Source organism: Sinocyclocheilus anshuiensis, unplaced genomic scaffold (genome assembly GCF_001515605.1).
Source record: "Sinocyclocheilus anshuiensis isolate Anshui unplaced genomic scaffold, SAMN03320099.WGS_v1.1 scaffold204, whole genome shotgun sequence".
Lineage (NCBI taxonomy): Eukaryota > Metazoa > Chordata > Actinopteri > Cypriniformes > Cyprinidae > Sinocyclocheilus > Sinocyclocheilus anshuiensis.
The window spans coordinates 448,094-472,859 of NW_015557064.1; the positions used below are offsets into that span (position 1 = coordinate 448,094).

A 24,766-nucleotide genomic window follows, 5' to 3' on the forward strand; every position below is an offset into this window, starting at 1 on the left:
AAAAATTGCGACCAAATCATGTGCTCGTGCGACCAACTGAGAAAGTTAGTCGCAAAAGAGCAACCAGTGGGAAGATTAATATCCCTGGTTAATACCAGTTTCAGCACAAAATAAGCATGACTAAATATCCGAAGGTAAGTTAAAAGAAAGAGTACAACTTTACAATCCGTATCCTGTCTCATGTAATCGCTCAATCAGTGTTTCAGCCGTGCAAAGACGCCAGTATAACGGCTTGTAAACAATATGTCACGTAACGTCACAATTACCTCAGAAAAAACATTCAGTGAACATAAACTCATTAGTCAGATAGAAAAATAAACTGTAAATAGGGGCATTTTGCTTAATATATGCACCACATAACATATTCATTATAATTTTTACTGTTCTAATGTTTCATTTATGTTTGAATGTCAAAAAACGAATTGAACATAACTTTATTGTAAAAACGTAATTAATTTTAACCTTCAATATTACAGTAATGTTGTACCAACTGATTCATGTATATTTTACAGCATTAGTTGAGATATTTTTTCCTTGAGAAAATTTGGCATGTATCCTACTGTACCTGATATATATCCAAAATAATCGATATTGAATCGAATCGGTAATCGAATCGAATCGCAAGCTTGGGAATGAGAATTTAATCGAATTGTGAAATTTGTGTCAAAACCCAGCCCTAGTATATAACATTCTTCTTTCAGACGAATACAATCAGAGTTATATTAAATAATGTCCAGGCTAATCCATGCTTTATAATGGGAGTGGATGGTAGCCCAAAATTTGAAGTCCAAAAAATTGCACCCATCCATTATAAAAGTCCACACGGCTCCGGGGGGTTAATAAAGGCCTTCTGAAGCGAGGTGATATGTTTGTGTAAGAAAAATATCCATATTTACAACTTTATAAACCTTAATCTCTAGCTTCCACTCCCCGTTAAAAACTTTTAACCTCAAAGGCAAGCTCCAACATTACAATCTTCATAAGCTTTGCAGGGTCCTTGAGACAGACGTAGATATAATTCAGTGGTAACCTTGATGACCAGCATCACACTTGCTGTGTAAGCACAATAATCTCAGGCACTTTCCACAGAATACCTGTGCTGACTTCAAGAGCCTTTCACAAGCTGATTGATTGAAAACACATGCTTCTCTTGTTAGCGTTACAGCAAAATGTCATTCGATGCAAAATCACTGGAGCTCAGGGACAGCGGCAGAGTTGCAGAGTTGGCGTTAAAACTTGGCAGACCATACAGCCGGCTGACTGCTGTGAATTGATGCATGGTGCAGGATCATTTACTATCCTTTGGTTCGCATAGATCACTGACTAACTTTACAAAAAGGATTCAAAGTATTTCAACACAAAAGATACTTGGGCAACACTTCAAGGTTTTCAACTTTCACATTTTGTGAGGAATCCAATATTGCCATCTGGACACTCAGATCAGAGGTAATTTTTCTTTTATGAAAGCATGGTGAAACCTATGAAATTGTATGACTGCTGCCATGATGCACAGCTGCCATCACCTAAGACTTTCAGCCAGCCTTGGGAAGACTAAATTAAAGCAGGGGTTTTAAACTTTTTAAAGGCAAGATCTCCAAAATACTGTATGATGTTCAATTGCAGGAGACCCGCTTTCTAAAATATAAAGACAGCTATATGTATTTCAAGTATAAAGACTAATTTAGACTGTGTAAAAATAGTAATGACAGTAATGTCACCCACACACAGTACATCATTTAAGCCCTGATTTTCCATTCGCCAACAGTTATTGGAGATCACTGACAAAGGCCCAAATCAAAGGCAAATCAGTGCTTGCTCACGTGAGTGACAATCGATATGTGTGAATTTTCAAAGACGCGATCGGAGAGAAGCACAGAGGACTATTATTATTTTCAGTAATATTATTTTATATATTAATGTGTCTTTGTTACTTGTTACATTTATTTACTGTGGTAGCAACAGTAAATTACATAATTACATTACATAAATTACAAAACTGCATAATTACAAGCAACTTACACTAAATAAAACCCTAAACGTGACCCTGGACCACAAAATCAGTCATAAGAGATTTTTACATAATCTGAAAGCTGAATAAATAAGCTTTCCATTGATGTATGGTTTGTTAGGATAGGACAATATTTTATACAACTATTTGAAAATCTGGAATCTGAGGGTGCAAAAAAATCAAAATACTGAGAAAATCGCCTTTAAAGTTGTCCAAATGAAGTTCTTAGCAATGCATATTACTAATCAAAAATTAAGTTTTGATATATTTACAGTAGGAAATTTACAAAATATCTTGATGGAACATGATTTTTACTTAATATCCTAATGATTTTTGGCATAAAAGAAAAATAGATAATTTTGACCCATACAATGTATTTTTGGCTATTGCTACAAATATACCCCAGCGACTTAAGACTGATAATATTACTTAATTATAATAAGAGTAAATATGTTTAAAAAATAATAATTCAGCTATATGCACTATTTCTATATGCACAACTTAATTTCTTACTGCGAGAAACTTGAATTAAACAATCAGGATTAATTATATGTTTAACAACTCATCTCATGAGTAACAACTCGAAAAAACAGAATGAAATATTTGCTAAATGCTGAAATTTCTGAACCCCAGTTTGAAAACCCCTGCACTAGACAAAGCAACCGAACAGACTAGCACTTTCCCTCTGCCACTGTATCCTGCACTGCAACAACACCATGCCACCTTTTTAGTTATCACATAGTGACCCCTTGGACACTTTATTTTCCCTTTTTTAAATTCATGTTGATCTCACTCTACTAGACTTGTCGCTGGAAAGATATCGTGCTGGGTCTGTATTTTGTACACACTGCCATGTACTGTAGAGCTTGTACTGAGGCGAGTTAATGAGTTTCTCTAACATCATCAACTTCTGTCCTTAAATGTATTCAGTGTGATATGAAAAGCAAACAGTGATCCAATTCCAGCCTTCTTCTACTGTGCAGTTCAGTGGCCTTCACTCAATGTGCAACCAGAGGTACTTGAGGGATGAACAGACTGAGAGCAAACTCAAAGGTTACGTCTCACTGGAGGTCAATTTTACATTTCCCACGATGCCTATGTGACATGGTCACTTATGAATAAACAGAGAAGCAGACAACAGACAGGCTGAAGTCTAGGAAGTCAAAGCAGTGGTTTTCAGCCTTTTTGACTCCAAGGCCCCCCATTGTCTATAACAATATTCGAAGGCCCCATGACGTTTTCGGCTGTTCGTGATTTAGAGTGAGAGTGGCTTTATTGTCATTTCAACACATATAAAGTGTGTACACAGCGAATCGAAACAACTTTCAGGACCACGGTGCATATAAAACAGCACCAGACTGCAAGACTGGACAAAACAACACTGATAAAATATCATTAAATAAACTAATAAAAATTTAAATAAACACTACAAGATATGGACAAATAAGATACTCATTACTATGAAAGTGGCTGTGCGCAAACAGTGTGATACAATACAGATACAATTGCAGAGAACAACGCACAATGAGGAAAATGCAAGTTTAGTAGAAACTGTGCAGAAATATATTTGGAATAATACTGATGTTGAGTGTAACAGACATAAACATCAACATTCTTGTTGGCAGCATAAGAAAAAACAGTATTCATATAAAGTGTTAGAGAAGCAGTACATGCATGAGGCTGTAGAAGTAATTTCTAGGAAAAATGTGAAAAAGTCACAAGTGGGAGTGAGGAATGGTTGTTAAGTTAGTCGAGTCACAGGGTATTGGTATTACTTAAGGATTAAAAATACCTTTTCAAAGTATTTTTACCTGATAAAATGTTTTATAGCTTGGAATAACTAGAAAAATGTAAAATGCACATGGATTTTTTATATTTTACAAATTTTCATGACTTTTCCAGGTCCTGAAATCACATTTTGAAAATGACGTTACCTCATATATCCAGGTTTCCCCTAGCTGTTTTAGTTTATTAATGGGGGTTTTATAGAGGGTCTATAGAATAACAAAATGTAATGGGACAAAACAAGAACAAAACAAAAAGTGTATAACACCTCACTAAATAATGAAAAATGTGGCACATAAAAGTAAAAAAAAAAAAATCTCAAATTATCCAGCAGACTTGATATATGTCCTTTACTGCCTAAATACACACATCAGCGCACAAGTAACAAATTGATGCTGATGATCATTGAATTAATAGCTGACTTTGTACATGTTATTAACATAAAATATATACAAAATAGATCAAAAAAAGGTCCCATTATATAATAGAAAATCGTTCTGATATTTCTAGAATTCTAATATTTCTAGAATTTTATTCATAGTGGTTGCTTTTTGGAAATTAAAATAAGTCATCTGCAAATTCAGAGTTTGTACAATGGTGCAACATCACACAAGCAACGCTTATTGGACAGTTGTTTTGGTAAACAGTCATTTCATCTATAATAAAATTCCTATGGCCTATTCCGAAACAACAGAGAGAAATATACAAAAAATATACAATTCTTAACGCTATTTCCTAGACTGAATCCATCACTATGAGTGAAAAATAACATTAAATTACAAATTAAATGACATGACTACCCTATCATCAACAAACTGCAAATTCATCCTTTAAAGTGTTCCACTGAAGTGTGACGAATGTCAAGCATGTAGATCCAGCATCAAACCAGAAATAAACATGCTAATAAAACAGCTGAAAATACAATTACCCGTCCATACTTGAGCTATAATCTGATGCTGTAACAGACATCTGAGTTTGTGCAATAAGATAGTTTGAGACCCCCTCTAAATACTGTCACAGCATACTGAGAGATGAAGCCTTTAATATTTAAACATCAATGCTTCCCCCTCAAATAATTACAACCCTAAAATATTTATATTCAAGTGCCTTTCAGAAGCCCTGGCTTTTTGTGAGAGGAAAATTGGAAAATTGAAGCGACAACCGCGTTTGGCAAGTGGGCGGTGTTGAGAGGTGCACAGAGTGTGAGAAGCGTTCTTCTTGGAAATATTTCACCTCCACAAAAAGAGAAAGACCTAACGCTGTACTTTTGCTGCCACTTTCAAATTCTTTAACAATCCATAATGTCACATTAACATCCTCTCAAGGCTTAAATAAAGAAATTAGCAGGATAAAATGCATGCAATAAATTTAAATGTTAGTCCAGTCTATAATAAAATGAATAAATCACACAAGATCATTACCATCTAATGAAGAGCTTCGTTCATAATTCAAAACGCATTATTCTGTATATTGGCACAAACATAAAATAGGCAGATAATTGTAAAATCTTCCTGAACATTCACCCGTTTGATATTTCCAATGGCACATTATGAATCTTTAACTTCATTACTAAACTATTTTGCAAATTTCCATGCATCGTGCTTTCTCAATTACTCTATTTCACAATGAATTTGCAGCTACTGTGCAGGCAAAACAATGAATAGAATAAAATCGCACAAATAAAAATCCTGTTAATTGTCAATGTCTGTTTCTAATAATATCTGTGGCATGAAACTGACACCTGTGTGCAATGCCAGACATATTTTTAAAATGATTATTGCTTTTGTACTCTGGAACAGTTTGTACAAAACATGCCCGAAGGCTCCCATCTTCCCTAAAGATTGGAAACTACTTAAAGCGCTCCCTGTTCTGCATTTAAGCAAGAGGGGAGACACCGAAGACAAGACTACAAGTGGAGCTTTGATAAATGCATGGAGCGCTCACATCATTACATCCCAGGCAAGACTTGCCGACAAAGAACCCAAATCAATCTTGTTATCTGGCTCCCACAAGGAGGTCATCGCTCTCCTCCAGCATTCATCAGGACATTTGGCACAGCACAGAGTGGGAGAGATCTCCAGCCTGGCATTACACATTCATAAATCAACAGCACAAGACCACTGGACTGCAAACTTGTCGGTAGAACAGAGGCAAGATGAAAAGAAAATACCACGTAAACTTTTCTAAAAAGTGTCAGTTTCTCTCAGAGAATACATTCATATAAACTCCTAATCCAATTGTATTAAGCAATTGTATTCATTGTATTTTAAGCGCTGCCATTTCTGTTGCATATGAGAAAAGTCAACGAAACCGTTTATCAGCTCGGACCAATAATTAAGTGCAACGCACGCAAACTGGTCCAAACTCAGAACAGGTTTACTTGGGAACCAACCAGTGTTGATTTCGTGACACTGTTACTGCACAGCGCTGCGAGATCCAGTGAGAAGCGTTTAAATTCGCCGCAGAATGAATAATAAGGTTGCTGCGAGATCTAGTGAGAAGAATTCCAATTATGCTCAGAATTCTGAGCAGAAAATAAACAGATCAAACAGCGCTACGTACATCAAAAAAAACAGAAGTAGTAATGCTAACTATAACCATTGTGTTGTGTCAGAAATAGTCAAATGTTATTATTACATTATTCATTTAAGGGCTTGTACAACCTTTTTGAGAGAGAAATTCAAACACTTTTCAATGACTTACAAGTATTTCACAACTATTTCCAGCACTTTAAAGCTCTAAAAATGATCCAATTTAAATGTCATTTTTAATGGGATGACCAAAATATTGAGGTAAACAAACTTATTTAAAATAAAATTTATAGCCATCAAATTACTATTATAATCAGTAGATGGCAGCAGAGGAGCACTTATTGGCTTATTAGAAATTCATTTCCACTTGTTTGCTTTACATTTTGATATTATAAAATCACCATTACAAAATATAAAATCAAAGAATTCAAGTTTATGTCAAAGTTTTGCACTTTTCATGTGTATGAAGTAAGAAAAGTCACAAAGTATATTGAAAAGCACAAATTTGTGACTGAATCACACATAAAGCAAGTAAAGAGGGCTCTTTTTATAATCACTGAAGTTGGTCAGTTGAGCATAATACTATAGAAGAATTATGGTACGTTTAATAAGAGTAGAATATATACATTTTCCATATTAAATTAGATTTCACATTACTGTTATTAAAGTAAATTTTGTATGCTTCCCAACTGAAGCTAAGTGCTTTACTATCATATGCATTACCAATACATAAACATGCAATATTATGAGTAACTGCACTTGTTAATGCAAAACAATAGTAATTTTATGATTAAATTATCTTTATTTTTAATAGATTTTTATAATTATTTTTAATAGATTTTGCACTGAAGGTTCAATTCAAAATTTGTCATTTATCCAGTCATGAACAATCCTGTTATAATTTACTGCTTAATGCACTAGCAGACAGCATTATCACATGGCTGCATATATAGTTAATTTAAGTTCATTTATAAGCCAACTGATTAATTTCCATGAGGGAATTTTATTTAAACACTTGACTTAATTAAGATACAGTTAAATATTGTACTATTCAGAGTGAAACAGATACTTATTACCTACTGATGCATAACCGCTTTCCAAAAAAAAAAAAAAATAAAATAAATATCTGAGCCAATCCCCAAGCTTTGTTTGTAGACTCAAGCTGTTATCAGAGTGCCTCTGCATTGATCAGATAATGAAGTGAGGAATACATCAGCCCTTCGTCTGGACACACAACAGCCATGCTTGCTCATTAATCACCCGAGCGGACAAGGGAAAATAAACCTTCAACTGTTCAAGATGGCCTTTCAGTTACGAAAGGACCCAGCAAGATTGAGTTTGCCATTGCCATGTTCTTCAGCATGTGTCCATCCATCCATCGGCACCTCCACAGCCCCAGCCAGACATGCCAGCTACAGACAAAATTGGCTAAAATTGGGCCCTGGATTGACAGCTTCAATTGAATCTCTTGCAGGCAGAACGGAAGTGCTTGTGTTTTTCTACTCTACCTAGGTGACACTCAATTAGGTCAAGCTATACTTTCGAAAAGTGTGTTATGCCTAGCGACAAGGTAATATTTCACAACCTGGTGATAAAAAGAAACACTTCACAAAATTAAACAGAAGATCCTAAAGTCACTCAGTGTAAAGAAACTGATTAAAAGTTAATATCTTTGGAGGCCATTTACACTCTTATCACATGAATAGAGCAAAGGTACTCTCGCTGAAGCCTATTGCAGTCAAAATTAAATCTAGGGGTGTGCCATATGAGAATATTAGATCATGAAACATCTTATTTATTTCCTTATACACTACCATTCAAAAGTTTGGGGTCAGTAAGATTTAGATCTATATGTAATAGCATTTATTTGAAACAGTTTTTTTTTTTTTTTTTGGTGGTAACGATGTAAAAGTTCCTTGCTGAACAAAAATATAATTTCTTTGAAAAAAAAATTTCACATTTTTGACCTCAAACTTTTGAATGGCAGTGTATACAGCAGACAATGAGAGCCTGAGAGACTGAATTAGAATTTTTTTTTAATCCTATTCTGTCATCCCTAGATGACAGAACTGAATTCATCCAGCAGTCTTCAGTATATGTGTATAGCTTCTCTTTGTTTCACAAAGACTAAATAAAGTGAAAAGATGTTTTAGAACTTATTTGATTCCTTTCTGAAGTATTTAAACAGAGTTAATTAAACCAGTATTACTTTATGCCAAATTAATTAAAGTAACAACTCTCGAATAAACACAAAATCTAACCTAACTTTCAAATATCTAAAACTGCAGAGAGGGCACTTATGATATTTTTAGATTCATAGGACTAGCTCTGTTAAATGAGAAAAAGAACACTGACACGATTAAGTCAGCAAACTTGGCTGGTGATTAAATCTATAAAGTCCAGAGTAAACATAACTAATTAATTTTCATATTTTCTGGAGTACAAGCACCGATTTTTAAAGAAGCAAAGCTCAACAATACGGATGGCTGGCTGCTTTTGTAGAAGGTCTTCAACATGTTGATGGAACTGCCACTTGCCCGGGCCACTGCTGAAATGTCACTACATCATACATTTGTTAGGCATGTATGTGTCTTTTTATGTCTTACAAACTTAAACATTTGGTTTCTTGTGATAAAGTGAACATTGTTGTTGAAAAAGATGCTAATGTATATTTCACCAAGATAACGTTATAAATGGCTGGCATATGTGAGGTTATGTTGAAAGACAGAATTTGCGATAGCCTAAGAAGCATCTGGATGGGTTTCAAATGACAAATCAGTAATGTGCCTCAGAGTATACCATTGTTTTCCAGCAAAAGTATGGTTATATATTAATTTCTTTACATCTACAGTTAAATTGTACTTTTTTGTAAAAATGACTGAATAAATCATCTGAACTATTTAAAAACTGAACTACTGGACTGACCAGCAAAAAAAGTAATATCGAGCCCTGAAAAGCACATAAAAAAAGAATCATAGGAACAGTGTGAAAGTCAAGAACACTGAAGCTTTAAACCAAACCTCATTACCAATATGACAGAAAAAGAATTAGTGAGATGGTCAAGTCTTTAACATGCTTTATAAGGCTCAGGCTAATAATAATTTCCATCAATGGACAGTCTCATTATATTAGAGGTCTTATTTTCAAAAAGTGTTGAATATTTGCAGAGCGAGCCGCTTCATCCATGATGACTTTTGAACAACGAGAGGGAATTACATTGACTTTGATGGAAATAGCGCTTTAAATGTCGGACCATAAGCCGCAGTTCAGCTTTGATTAAGAACGGATCCCCATGCCAGATTTTCTGTTTGTTCGTCATGGACACAATTAACTCTACATGACTACCTTTGTATTTCACCACGTTCTGCTGGCTGGTGACCACTCTTTTAAAAACCGAATACGACGCAAGGCTTTTAAATCATAATTGGCAAGTTGCAGCTTGCCTGCCAGGAGAACCTTTGAAACTTTCCAAAGAAACTAAGTTTCAGCGAGTTTGTCAGGCAGTCAATGAAACATGGGGCATGAGCACTAAAATTGCAATGTCCACCATCCAGACACAGATCAACATCATTTATAGATCTATTTGTAGACCTTAATCAGTTGAGACCCCATATTGAATTTAACACAAATAAAACTAGACTGTGAGGGATGGACTTACATTCTTTACAATGGCACAATTTTAAACTGATTTTTATCAGTATGTTAAACCAACAGTATGTTAGCCAGCTAAATAACATTATCATGGCGACAAATCAGTAGAATTTCCAAAAAAAAAACAAAATAAAATAAAACTAGAATACAGCACAAAAACAAAGGGGAAAGAAAACATTTATGTTTAAAAAGCATTAAAATGGGTGTGCAAGATAAATTAATGTAATATTTTCAATGGCAATGCAGCACTAGCCTGGAAAGACAACAGGCCACCCTTATAAAACCTCAAAATCTTTTCAGTGGCCAAGAAACTGGTTCAATGGTCAATTTAGTCCATGTAACAAACCAAAATTCTGGTTTAAAGCCAAATTTAGTCTTATCTAACCCTGTCATCCTTTACCTTACATAAAAACAATAATAATAAACTGAATGAATGCATTCTATCACTTTTGGAAATACTCACCTGCAACAATTACTGGTCAGTGGCAGCTCTACTAAAATGGAGTTTCAGAGTTAAACTAAGGATTTTCAACTAAGCAATTGATTTTAGACAATCTCACTGGAAATGATTCTGAGTATCATAAAAGACCCATTCCAAGCCTGATTTACGGAGTCGACAGGAATATGAAGATTGACACATTTCATTTTCTTCCAGCGTGGCCATCCTGAATTTAAAAAAAAAAATGTGCAGGCAGCATATGTTTTCATTAGCCAGGATGGATTATTGCAGAGGCTTATACAGCTTCAATATACTGGCAGGAGCGAGATTGTTGACTAGCAGTGTCTGTTCTCTGCTTCGGTCGGACAAGAGCTTACCGAATAATAATTCAAATGACTTTTCTCAGAGAACATTCTGCTGAAATAAAACCCATCCCACCAGCTGTCCAAATGCCTGGCAGACTCACTATGATGGCCAGCCTTGACGAGATGGCATGTAGATGACGAAAAGAGAAAAATCTGCCAAGCTGAAAGATAATTTACCATGCTGAGATTAGACTTTCTTAATTTTGCATCATCCATCTATGACACATCTTAATGCCCAACATTCAGGTGCAACACAAAACTCAGAAACAGCATGGCACAAAACACATTTCCTAAAAACATCTTCAACTAGCACAAAGAACGTTCAATCCCAGAAGCAGTGAGCACAAGGAAATTTATGCAGACTACATGCCAGCACTAAATGCACAAAGCCTGTCTCTTCTCCACTTACCAGTGATCAACCAAACACAACCGCTCCCCAGTTTCAATTAAAATGCCCAATTAAACCCAAGCTGGGCAGACTAATGTTGTTAATCTAAGTCCAAAAAGCTGCCCGATTTATTACTGTTCCCTATATCCTGCGCACATTTTAATTTCTCCAGTTATAGCAGCAATTAAACCTGCTGCTGCTGCATTGTTTACCATTAGACACTCACATTTGAATTTCGGATATTAATGGAGTGAAGATGACAAACAAACTATTACCTTAACAGCCACCACACCGTTCTGCAGATGAATGAAAGATTTAAACTGCACTTCATATTTAGAGTGTTATTTTATACATAACCTCAATAAAATAACTGGTGAGCTCATGCTTAACAAAACCTTGATAGAAAAACAGACCACTGTAGATCTTTTAAGCTGCTTTATCTACATTAAGTAAATAATGCAAATATAAACATAAATAAATATTTGTGGTTAGTAAGATGTTTTTAATGTTTCTGAAATAAGTTTACTATGCTCACAAATTCTGAATTTATTTGATCAAAAAACTTTTTTAAAATGCAATTTATTCCTGTGATCGAAGCTGAATTTTCAGCAGCATTACTCCAGTTTTCAGTGTTACATGATCCTTCAGAAATCATTCTAATTTGATGATTTGCTAATATCCTCAAGAAGCATTTCTTTTTGTTATCATCAATGTTGTGGAAACCGTGATACATGTTTTTCAGGATTCTTTGGTGAATATAAAGTTTAAAAGAACAGCATTTATTTTTAATATTTTATAACATTATAAATGGTTTACTTTTTGATCCGCTTAATGCATTCTTGCTAAATAAAATTATTTCTTAAAAAAAAAAAAAAAACTTACTGACCCCATAAGTGCGCGTATGTATTAATAATATGTTTAATTTATATAGCGCCTTTCCCAAGCTCAAGGATGCTCTACAAGTTACACCAAAGCAGCAAATACTGATTACAAAGAAACAATTTCATTGGACATTTGCCCAATTCAGTTATTCGTACGTCGCGGAGTCGAGATGCAGGTGCCCATTTAGAGCATTTAGCTCACAGGGCGTATATCCAATTTCCATGTTGGAGTTAGATCCAATAGTGACCAAAAAAATTATAATGAGCCTTAGAGCTATTGACGTGTTGGCAATTGCCATAGGAACGCCAGCCATCAGCAAAACCACGTTAGCCAGAACCACAATCATCGCAGCATCTACAAAAGTTCACTGAGAGGAAGGCTACCCGACCAGACAGTAAGCCAGTAGACCAACTGGCAAGAAGAGTGTTAACTCACCTGACAGTCAGTCCAATAGATGGAGGATCGAAGAGGTAGAGGGCTCGCAGTAAACCGACAACCAAAAAGTTCCCGGCGGCAACAAAGCATGCCTCGTTGAAACAAGGTAGTAAAAAACAGACCACAGAGTAGTATCCAAGTAGTATCCAAGAAACCAGAGGGATTCACAGCAGATCCAACAATAGTCCGAACAGTAGTCCAGTAGTCCAAAACGAAAGTAGTCCAAGACGGTAGTCCAAAAACGAAAAAGAACCAGACAAAACGCAAACACAGATCGTCACAAACAAACAAACAAACAGCCCAGCGTGGAGCGGCAGCCAGACGCGCACAGCGTACCCACAACCGGAAGTGTGACCGTATTGTAATACATTTCTTTAATTTAGCATTTCCAGTACAGTGCCTGACTATTTTCAAAAGATTAGAGCCTGTTTGATCCTGTGTACTTTAATATTTGTGCTTGTGCTGCTGCACAAAAGACAACAAGGAATCAGCCAAGCTCAAGCATGAAAAGCCCTCAATGTGCCGTCTGCTGGGAATATCCAGACACACATTACATTAACATGCATTCTAAATATGATGCAAGGGGAGAAACTCAATGGTAAGAATACAAACACATGCGTCGTCTTTCAAAGGATAATAGCCTATCGCAGGGAAGCACATTTTGCTGCCATTTGGCAGGGTTGGGGTAAAAGAAAAATAAGATGCCTCCACTGTGGGTTACAGCAATCTTGGCAGGAGCTAACAGAAAAGCTGCTTTTGATTTCCTGACCAACAACCCTCCCTGTCACCTCCTCGATCTTCTAGTCACCTTTTAATCTCGTCTGAGGGTGGAAATGACCCATGACTTCTCAGTGTGTGCCATCAAGCACTTTACGTTAAGCCTCTCCAAACTATCATCTCTTTCGCCCACTCTTCTACACCTTAAAAAAAAGCAATCTCATGACTGCTATAACCTCTCGATTGCGTTACCTTTCTACCTAACTTCGAAGACCACCTTAACGCAGCTCCCCTATCAACTCTAACTGTGAGCTACAAGCTCTGTTTCTGTAGCTTACAATAACCCCCCTATGAACCCTTCATAATAGGAAACCTTTGAGTTTTAGTGAAGGAATACAAGTTAAATGTGGGTAGTTTTGTATTATTGAACTCTGAGTGAATCTGAAACCATTCTCAATTAAAACCAAATGTAAAATCCCTCCTAATAATGCCTTCCTTCAAAGTAACATAGCACAGGCCCCATTTACAACATCCATCTCGCCACTTACAAATTAATCTCTAGTGGTGAACACTGATTGTTGTGTGATGGGGCTCCAATTTTGTTACTTACCGCAAGTGCTTTGGACAGTCTTGTTCGGAAGTCATTAAGGACAATCGTGACAATTTCGTGGTGGGGAATGTAGGCATTTCCAGCCAGCAAGTAGACTTTCCTTGTGCGCACTAAATCCAGGGCATCCTGAAATGGGACCTTTGACACAGAAAAATAAGTTATATACTTTATTAATCATTTTTAAATCTACTGCACATACATAATGTTAAAGTGTTACAGCTTACGCTTATTTTAAATGATTAACAAACGGGTCAATAAATAAATTCTAATGATATCTCATTCTAGTTTAGACAAGCACTTATAAGCCATGGAATATGCAATATAAACTTTAACTTGTTTTAAATAAATTTATTGATTTAAAATGAACCTTTCTAGTGTCCCGTCTTTTATTTTTACAACGTTACAGAGACTCAGCATTAAATAGCTTTTCAGAACTCTGTATCATTTTTATAATGAAGATGTTACAGTTAACTTACTTTGTAGAAGTCATATTCTTCCACTGTGATTCCACTTAATCCATAACTGGAGGTGATGAGCTTGTCTTTTAGGCTCTTCTTTTCCTCTGCACTTACCTGTAAAATGAAAGGAGAAACAAATTGCACAGCTGATTTAGTTTGAACTAGAAGAGCTAAAGCACGGACAACATTTGGCAAAGACAAAAAGCATTTATCGCCACAATTCAGAGAGCAAATTGAAAGAAAAACAGCAGATTAAATTATCATGTAAAAAGGTTATGACAAAATAAATTGTTTAACATTTATTCAGTGGCATAATGGCATTAGCATTTATTTATGGCTAGACAACATGAGCATTCAGGCATAGCTCTGAAATCATATTAGGAATGTTAAGAGAGTGGAACTGAAAGACCGCTGAATGATGAACAATGTTTTTAGTGTAGAACAACTGCCCCCTACAGGACTGTATGTGAAAACACACTGATCTTCCACTGGCCCAGACCTGTACATATCTAAAACACCAAAGATCATGATGGGATCTTTCAAATAAGAAATAAAAAGTGACATGAAGGTTTTAGCAGGGGCACGCAATGAACAATTTCCATGTTTCAGTTACAAAACATTAGACAAAGTGATTAGTCAGCAATGCATTGGGAAGCTGGACGAGTTTTGAATCTGATTAGGACAGAAAATAACACCTACAGATGAGAAATCACTATACCATATTGTGTCTGTAAATGGATCTACTATGAAAATTGATAGAGTTAATTTTATCAGTTATTTTTCAGTTTTTGTAAACTAAAATAATGAAATACACAGATTTTTCTGGTAAAATCAAAAGAAAGTAAACTGTGGGAGGTTTCAACAATTAAATTAATATGTAAAGCAGTCTCACCGTCTCGTACTTCAAATTATTTTTATGCAAAAAGTCAGTCTTGTGCTTTGAAGTAAGGTCACCAAATCGGTAACGGAAAAGATCCATTTCCTGTTGGATAAACCATCGTCTCAGGTCCTCCCTAAAATGAAATAAAAGTATATGGTTCATTTATACCTTACATTTCAAAACTTGCTTCTAAATGATCCTAAATATATACAATTAAAAGAATATGACTTTGGAGCAAAACCCTGCATGTAGGTCTGTAAACTGTTTAGCTTGAACTTAGATTATAAATGTTACATAAATTAACATTCATAGCTTAAGTTTCAGCACACAAACAAAAACAAAAAAATAGAATCATTCATAAAAAAAGATAATTGGCCAAACCAAACACATGAATTGATCTGTATGAGTGACGAACACTTACGTCTGGCAATAAGCCAAGCGTAGAATAAAATGGGAGATATGGTCTTTTCTTCGTTTCTCATATTCAGATGTTCCTCCCTGAACCTTCCGGTCACCCTGGGTGATTAGGGCAGATTGTTGAAAAAAAAAAAAAAAGAAAGAGTTATAAAATAAATAGAGTGTACTCATTTAAAGAGTTTGAAAGCATTAAGACAACATAAAATTAAAATTTCTATGACTTATGAGCAAAATATAGTCAAATGAAATATCCATCCTCTTTTCTTAAGTTGTGCATGTGTGTTGCGTACATAGGCTAGTTCGTTTCATTATAGACAAATGCATGTTTTGAAGAAAAAATGTTTCTTTTAACAAAATGATTCATTAACAAAATGTATGTAGTGAATGTGCAGCATGAGAAAAAAAAAGTGTATATGAAGAACATGTTCTCACCAATTCTGTCTTGAGTGGGAAGTTCAGATTTGAAAACTCAGCTTCCAATTTCTTGACGTAGTGCTCGGAATTTTTCACATAGCTCACCCCAAGGTTTTCCACAGTCTTGAGCACTTGAAAAAGCACATCATAATTATATATACAAATATATTATTGGAACATAAAAAAATGTTTAATTCAAAGGTTCTTAAAAACACCTGAGCCATGCAGATGACTCACATTTCAGCCTCTCCACTGCAAAGGTTTCAAACTCAGTGAGAGAGATGTTTTCCAGCGGAGGCTGTCCATAGAACTGAAGACAGTGATCATACAGATCATTCTGAGAGCTGCCGATCAGCTTCTTTCTTCTGCCTGAAAACTGCATTGCAATTCTAGATACATTGTTTTAACAATAAGTTTACTAAAACTGGACAATGTGACAACTTTTAAAACCCATATAAAAGCACTGACAGACCTGCAGCGATTATAAAAAAAAGACAAAGTAGTTGACGATCAATAAATACACACCCAGACGCCACAGTAACGTTACAGCTCTCATGAAAGTTCATAAACAATAACCATAATTCCTGAACTTGAATAACGCTAGGTTAACTAACGTTAGCTAACATAGTTCATAGTTCAAGTAACATCATTTGCTCTCTGTTACCAATGTCCTCATGCGTATTTAACATTAAATACGTATATTACAATAATATCAGGTGTCTTACCTATATATTTACTACATGTAACTGTCATCTAATAACAAACTCACATCTCAAAACAATCGCTGTCTGTCTCTTCCCGAAGCCCGAATCCCGCCAACGAGCTGACGTTCCAAACAAAGCGCGGGTATATGACGCCACTCTGAAAATTCACCAATCATGTTGCACGAAGGGCTGTTTCCGGGGCTGTGTTGTGTTCTGTTTTCTGTTGGTGAATTCATGTCTGAATCATTTCCACGAAATCGGTTCTTTTGAACAGTTCATTTCAAAGAACCGGTTCAAACAGCCAGTTCAACTATTCTTGTACATTGTTACGTATTACTTTTTTCATGTGGTTCCTGACGTTCTAAAAAAAGCTATATTTAAGCACATATTTTTGCGTTTAATGATTTTTTTCTTTTTGGTTACTCATTTAAAACTTAGGCTGAAAAGTGTTGATAAAACTGCCGTACAAATAAAGTAATAAACTGATTAGGTACAGCACGTGTTATTTGTAACATTGCTCTTATTCGGCTTTTAAAGTAACTTTTCGCCCTATCCGTCAAATGTTCAGTTCAGTCCTACTGTCCACTCACTTTCAATTCTCTTGAACAAATCGTTCAGACTGGTTTTGGTAACAGGCTCAAATGATTCATTTTTGTTCCATAAATACTGCATAAACAACAAAAAAATGCTTTATTTTAATTTCATTTTCACAAATTTCATTTCATTTTGTTGTTGTTTTTTCTAGTATGAAACACACCTTTGACATCGTGATTTACTTAAAATGGTATATAACTTATATAAATACCTTTAATAGGCTAAATACATTTTTAAGTGTCTTGCATTGTAGTAAGTAACTTATAGGAATGCCTTTGCACTATATATAAAAATAATTTATTTGAAATGCATTTATCTGATATACTTAATTTCCAAATAGAAAACAAGATGAACTTGAGTAAAGTTGCTTCCAAGAAAATTTGCCCTAAATAATGTGTTTCCATTCCCACAATATTGTTCTAAGCAATGTTATAGACAATTGTAATATCCATATGATCTTTTATTGATTCATTGATTCGATTCATTCATTTTTTGTGGTCACTAAGCTCTTTCTAGCTCTCTTCATCTCAATGTGCATCATTGTAATAAGAAAAAGGCTGTTTGAGTTTATTCCATAAATATCTAATGGAGTGAGCATTGCCTTGCTTTGAAAATATATTGCTTGTTGCTTCACAACAGCACGTGTCATTCTACACAAGAATATTCAGCAACAACTTGCTCATTCTGCATTATAGAGATCTGTGTACTTCCTTATTAAACCCACACATCACTCAGTAAACATGTGACTGAGCCAGACCAGCTGACTGTATCAATCTTTAAGGGTTGTTGTGAGAGAGCTCATTGTGCTTTCACCTCTCAGGCAGAACGGCTCAACACCTTCTTCCTGCAGGCCCTGCTCCATCTAAACCACATTATTTGATCCCTCTGCAGTTTTACATCCAGAAATTATTTGTTTAGACAATCTTTTAATGTTACTGAAGATCCAAGAACAAAAGAATCAGTATGTTCTTAAATGCTAGCCTACTTAAAATACCATCTGCCCAAATTGCCTGATAGCATACAGAACCATGCTCAGAAGGATGTTGCTTCTTTGCTTATACTGCCCTCCATTGGCTATAGAGTAGTGGTGTTTATTTTATTAACTTAAATATTAACAAATGCTATGTTAAACATTATTTTAATGCAGATAGGAACTAAATGGGAATGCTGGCACTGTTTGAATATATTTGTTAATGTAACTGGCATGTAACAGGATCTTCAGAGATTTCGTTATGGTGAGAAAATTAGATGCATTAGATTCAAAACATTAGACACTACTGTTCAACAGTTTAGGGTTGGTAAGATTTTGAAATGTTTTTAAAAGAAGTCTCTTATGCTCATCAAGGCTGCATTTTATTGTATTTTATTAAAAATACAGTAAAAGCAGTAGGATACTGTGAAATATTATTACAATTTAAAATAACTATTTTCTATGTTCATATATTTTAAAATGTATTTTATATCTGTGATGGTGAAGCTGAATTTTCAGCATCAATACTCCAGTCTTTGGTGTCACATGACCATTCAGAAATCATTCTAATATGCTGATTTGCTGCTCAGGAAACATTTCTTATTATTATCAATGCTGAAAACAGTTGTGCTGTTGAATATTTGATACTTTGATGAATAAACAGTTCAGTAGAACAGCATTTTTTTTTTTAAACAGAAGTCTTAAGACATTTTAAAATTGTTTGATCAATTTAATGCATCCTTGCTAAATAAAAGTCTTACATTTCTCTCCAAACTTAAAACAGAAGTAGGTGTTTTTCCAAATAAGACTGAACAGCAGAGGTGTAAATACTTTGTAATTGTACTTCCTTATACTTAAGTATTATTTAAGAAATTTAAGTACTTACTTGAGTTCTAGTGAAACTGAATCATGTATACTTAGTTACATTTCCATTTCACAATGGAAATGGTTCTTGCTGGTCATCATGACTAGAATCTTTCTCTTTTACTAAGCTAATAATCTGATCAAATTACACTTGGCTGAACTTCTCCAGCCAATGACATCAATTCAGTTGTAAACTGAATCTGGACACAACAGGTCATTCATCATTCATCATTCATCATTCATCATTCATCATTCATCACAACACAATCTGGCCTAAAGTAATATATTTTAATTACAGACTTTGTTGAAGATGGACAAACTTGACTCAAGTGGGAACATAGTCAATAATCAGTCTGTATCTCAAATCTTAACTACAAAACCAGCTTCTTCTGAAATTAAAATGCAATTTCTGGTAATAGGTTTTAGTTTAATATCTGGTCCTATAGCACTATTCCAGACCTGCATTCAAGTATGTTTTGGCTAGATAATTTTGAAACAATATGCATTCTTTCACTTTGCATTCAGTTTGTCAGTATTTTTACACCTCTGTCTGTCATCCAGTGAGAAAGGGCAAAGAACAAGGAAGTTCGAGCACAAAAAAAAAATATCTAAATGTCAAGTACAACTAGCTAAAGCTATTTGATTTTCTGCACATTCATCATTAATGGGGGGAAATAGAACATGCCTTTTAAAAAGAAGGGATATTATGCAAAGATACAAATATACCGCACAGAAACAATTATTTAAAAATGGCTTCTACTCATTGTTCCTACATACATTATTCCTCAAGTGATGGTTGATAAATTAATACAAATAAAGAGATGTGCTTACACTCTCAAAAAGGTGCATATTAGTACATCTTAGCATCAAATTGGTCAAAATTAGTACCTTTTGAAAGTTAATCAAATATTAACCAGTTTGCTTTAATTTGGGCCATGTAATTATCTGTTGGCTCAATGAACTTTGTGAACTTGCATTTCTGAATTAATGGATTTGGGAAGTCACAGAACACATGACACTGAACGCATCCAGTGACAAAAGCAAACACCAATCAGAAAGAAAGGGATGAATATCTTGAGCTCTTTCTATTGTTCATCTCCTGAAGAAATAAATCATACAAACTACGATTTTTTTTTTCTTGGCTGTGCGATCATTTCTGTACTTTTTCAGAATGCAGTGACTCACAGGCAGTGCACAAATCATTTTTTGAGATTCTTTCACTAAAGGTGAGCAGACATTGCCTTTGTTCTTTCTGGGAATTGATGTCAAGGGAAAACTGCTCACCGCGAGTGCACAGACCTCACAAGAGAGGGGGGTAAATCAGATGGAGGGAAATGGCGTGAACAACAGCGTGGGGCAGGTATTGTCTGAACAGCTATAGGGAATGATAATGAAACCATGGCAACTGGGTCAAAGGTATTTTAATAGACCAACAAAAGTAGACTTGACCCTTCCCATCTTGAGGCCTTTAGACTCCCAGTCAATGAGCACATGGTGGACACACAAAAGAGCTGAAAGTCACCTGAGATTTGAGGGCAAATGTTATCCTAATCTTGCTGTATGTACAGTCATGGCCAAAAGTTTTGGCAGTGACACATTTTGTGTTTTTTCAAAGTTTGCTGCTTCAGTATTTGTAGATTATTTTCCCACATGTTTCTATGGTATACTGAAAAACAATGATAGTACCTGAAAGCTATACTCAAGTAAAAGTACAGATATCTTACCAGAAAATGACTTTGGTAGAAGTTGAAGTCACCGTTTAGAATATTACTCGAGTAAAAGTCTTAAAGTTTGCCTTATTAGTTCTCGGAGTTGATCGCAATTTGTGGGCTTCTGCTTGTCCACTCGCCTTTTGAGTACTGACCACAGGTTCTCTATGGGATTGAGATCCGGGGAGTTGCGTGGCCACGGATCCAAAATTTCAATGTAATGATCTTCGGAAAGTTAATCAAATATTAACCAGTTTGCTTTAATTTGGGCCATGTAATTATCTGTTGGCTCAATGAACTTTGTGAACTTGCATTTCTGAATTAATGGATTTGGGAAGTCACAGAACACATGACACTGAACGCATCCAGTGACAAAAGCAAACACCAATCAGAAAGAAAGGGATGAATATCTTGAGCTCTTTCTATTGTTCATCTCCTGAAGAAATAAATCATACAAACTACGATTTTTTTTTTCTTGGCTGTGCGATCATTTCTGTACTTTTTCAGAATGCAGTGACTCACAGGCAGTGCACAAATCATTTTTTGAGATTCTTTCACTAAAGGTGAGCAGACATTGCCTTTGTTCTTTCTGGGAATTGATGTCAAGGGAAAACTGCTCACCGCGAGTGCACAGACCTCACAAGAGAGGGGGGTAAATCAGATGGAGGGAAATGGCGTGAACAACAGCGTGGGGCAGGTATTGTCTGAACAGCTATAGGGAATGATAATGAAACCATGGCAACTGGGTCAAAGGTATTTTAATAGACCAACAAAAGTAGACTTGACCCTTCCCATCTTGAGGCCTTTAGACTCCCAGTCAATGAGCACATGGTGGACACACAAAAGAGCTGAAAGTCACCTGAGATTTGAGGGCAAATGTTATCCTAATCTTGCTGTATGTACAGTCATGGCCAAAAGTTTTGGCAGTGACACATTTTGTGTTTTTTCAAAGTTTGCTGCTTCAGTATTTGTAGATTATTTTCCCACATGTTTCTATGGTATATTGAAAAACAATGATACGCATATCATAAGTTTTAAAGGCTTTTATTGGCAAAAAATATATATAATGAGTCAATATTTACAGTGTTGACCCTTGTTCTTCTTAACCTCTGCAATTCGCTCTGGCATGCTGGATATTAGCTTCTGGGACAAATCCTGACTGATGGTGATCCATTCTTGCCTTATTAGTTCTCGGAGTTGATCGCAATTTGTGGGCTTCTGCTTGTCCACTCGCCTTTTGAGTACTGACCACAGGTTCTCTATGGGATTGAGATCCGGGGAGTTGCCTGGCCACGGATCCAAAATTTCAATGTAATGATCTTCGAACTACTTCTTTCTCTTGCTTTGTGACATGGTGCTCCATCATGCTGGAAAATGCACGGATCATCACCAAATTGCTCATGGATTGTTGTTAGAAGTCGCCCTTGCAGGACATTTTGATACCATTCTTTATTAATGGCAGTGTTTTTGGGCAGAATTATGAGAGCCCACTCCCTTGGTTGAAAAGCAACCCCACACATGGATGGTCTCAGGATGCTTCACTGTTGGTACAACACAGGACTCATGGTAGCGTTCACCTTTTCTTCTTCGAACAATCGATTTTCCAGATGTCCCAAACAGTCGGAAGCAGGCCCCGGACCCTGATATTCATATTATTATACACAATCCCTTACGAAAATTAGCAATGATATTACTATAGTAAAAGTATAGTAGGCCAGCCATGTTTTTTTGGGAGTTTTTATTACCAATTGTAGCCTATAACCACAGTTTTACTACAAATACCATGGTTAAACTATGGTTAGTGTAGCAAAACGTTGTTTTTACCATGGTTTAACTATAGTAACCATGTTTTTTGGTTGTAACCACGGTTAATTTTCGTAAGGGATATTTTCATGTTATTTTATATCTTTTTATTTTACGGCATGTATTTGTGAAAATGATTAGGCTATACTTACAGCACACACCACATAGAATAACGCTGCACATTTCAAGGCGCTTCAGTGGACCTTAATGTTATCTGTTTTGTCAATGTTAATATTCTTTTTAATATATCAATAAAAAAGTACGACAGGCTTTTACTCAAGTCTTTATCACTTTATTAAAATTAAGCAAAACAAAACGACAAATGTTTACTTTCACAAGCCGTCAGCTGTCTCTTGCCTATAGACTCAATCAGGTAACAAAAATGTCGGGAAACAACACCTCTGGCCATTCCGTTGGGTCGTTTGTCCAGTCACAAATAACGTATGGACAGTCCGACCCAATACGGCTTAGTTTTTGTAAGTATGTTGCTCTGTCGAGTGGCAGAAATGATTTGAGTCAACACCATGCTTTTCCAATGAGGGGGAAAGGACTGTTCCCTTTCGATTCGGTCACTCTACATTGCTATGGGAATTACCCTTTCCTCCAAATACTACTGAAGCCTTACTGAATCACGCCAGTGGAACTGGCCAATGGCGTTCAAGCGCACGAAATATGAGGGGCTCCCACTCTATATAAAGCAGCGCTTGTACGTCATCTATTCAGAATCTTTTTCTTCAGCCACGAGAAGCAAGAAGCCTATCAGCAAGACTACTCACCGTGATCTACACGCTGCAGCGGACACGCCTTCTCTTCCCCTGCTGTGTTCCGGTGAGCTTCGGAAACAAGGATGACTTGCGATTGCCTCTCCTGCGCAGAGCCAATCAAACTCTCTGATGGCCACAAGGCCGCAAACTTCGCCGGCAAGGCTTTCTCCGCGGCGGGCCAAGCAACTTCAGCACTGCACGTGATGGCGATACTCCAGGTGTATCAGGCCAAGCTGCTCAAGTTTCTGGGTGAGGACGGGACGGACCCTGAAGTGTTCAAAGAGCTCCGACGCGCCACGGATCTGGCCCTCAGAGCGACGAAGGTGACAGCTCGAACGATCGGCCGCAACATGGGGAATCTTGTAGAGCTAGATCGTCACCTGTGGCTTACTCTGACAGTGTTAAAGGACTCGGAAAAACGGCCCTCCTGCGCGTTCCTGCTCCTCCCCAGCGCAGTGCGCGAGAAGACCGCACGCCTCTTCTGCTGCTGTTCAGCGCGAACATGAGCCGGCGGTGAGACCAAGACAGCCTTGGCCGAAGCGCGGTCAAGGCTCGAAGGGCCAGAGACCCCGCCCTGACAGAGACGGCAGGCCACCGGCACCGGAATCAAAGCTGCATTCCTGATGCTGTCTCTCGGAGGAGGAAATCTACACCCAGCGCCGAAGACGAGCAACTGAAAAAGTCTGTTCACCACGCCCCCCTGCCTGTTGAGGGCGGCGAGAGCAATTGTCATGTTTGTGTTTTGACTGTTCCACTATGCAGTGCAATAAAGTCGAAAAACATACAAAACTAACCTCAATATCAAAGCAATTCTCCTCTCACTCCCCTCCCCCTCATCACTCACTCTCACACTCGTGTGGTATTAAACTCCCCGCCCCCCCAACGGCGAGTTATCCTTCACGGTGTGCAGTCCGCCTCGCCCACTGTCACAGTTCACAGAAGCGTGGCAGGCACTGCCAGGGGTATCAGAGTGGGTTATGAAATCAATAAAGAACGGCTACACTTCAGTTCTTCCGCAGGCCACCCCGTTTCAACGGTGTGTTAATGTCCACTGTATGGGAGCAGAATGCCTCAGTTCTGCGAGAGGAAATACACAACCTCCTCGCAAAACGCACTGTAGAGACAGTGCCCCTAGCAGACCGCGAGAGCGGCTTCTACAGTCGCTATTTTCTGGTACCAAAGATGGCGGACTCCGCCCAATCTTGGACCTGAGACCGCTGAATCGCGCGTTCAAAGCACTCGCTCACAATGATTACGCTGAGACAAATCCTCTCACACATCAGACCGAGAGATTGGTTTATCTCTGTGGATTTAGAGGATGCTTATTTTCACGTTCAGGTAGCCCCTCGCCACAGGCGTTTCCTGAGATTTACATCCG

General features: G+C 36.7%; 1 protein-coding gene across 1 annotated transcript in view; it reads right to left on the minus strand.

Annotated features, from left to right (window-relative positions):
• LOC107676604 (DNA primase large subunit-like) overlaps positions 1 to 16,825 on the minus strand; it is a 94,434-nt gene extending 77,609 nt beyond the window's left edge. The window contains exons 1-7 of the mRNA XM_016471184.1: positions 16,750 to 16,825; positions 16,218 to 16,369; positions 15,999 to 16,111; positions 15,571 to 15,665; positions 15,162 to 15,282; positions 14,288 to 14,383; positions 13,812 to 13,949 (exon numbers count right to left, since the gene is read on the minus strand). Of these exons, the coding sequence (XP_016326670.1) occupies positions 13,812 to 13,949; positions 14,288 to 14,383; positions 15,162 to 15,282; positions 15,571 to 15,665; positions 15,999 to 16,111; positions 16,218 to 16,362 (708 nt within the window). The 5' untranslated portion in view covers positions 16,363 to 16,369; positions 16,750 to 16,825. The remainder of the gene's footprint in view (positions 1 to 13,811; positions 13,950 to 14,287; positions 14,384 to 15,161; positions 15,283 to 15,570; positions 15,666 to 15,998; positions 16,112 to 16,217; positions 16,370 to 16,749) is intronic.
• Between the last annotated feature and the right edge of the window lie 7,941 nt (positions 16,826 to 24,766).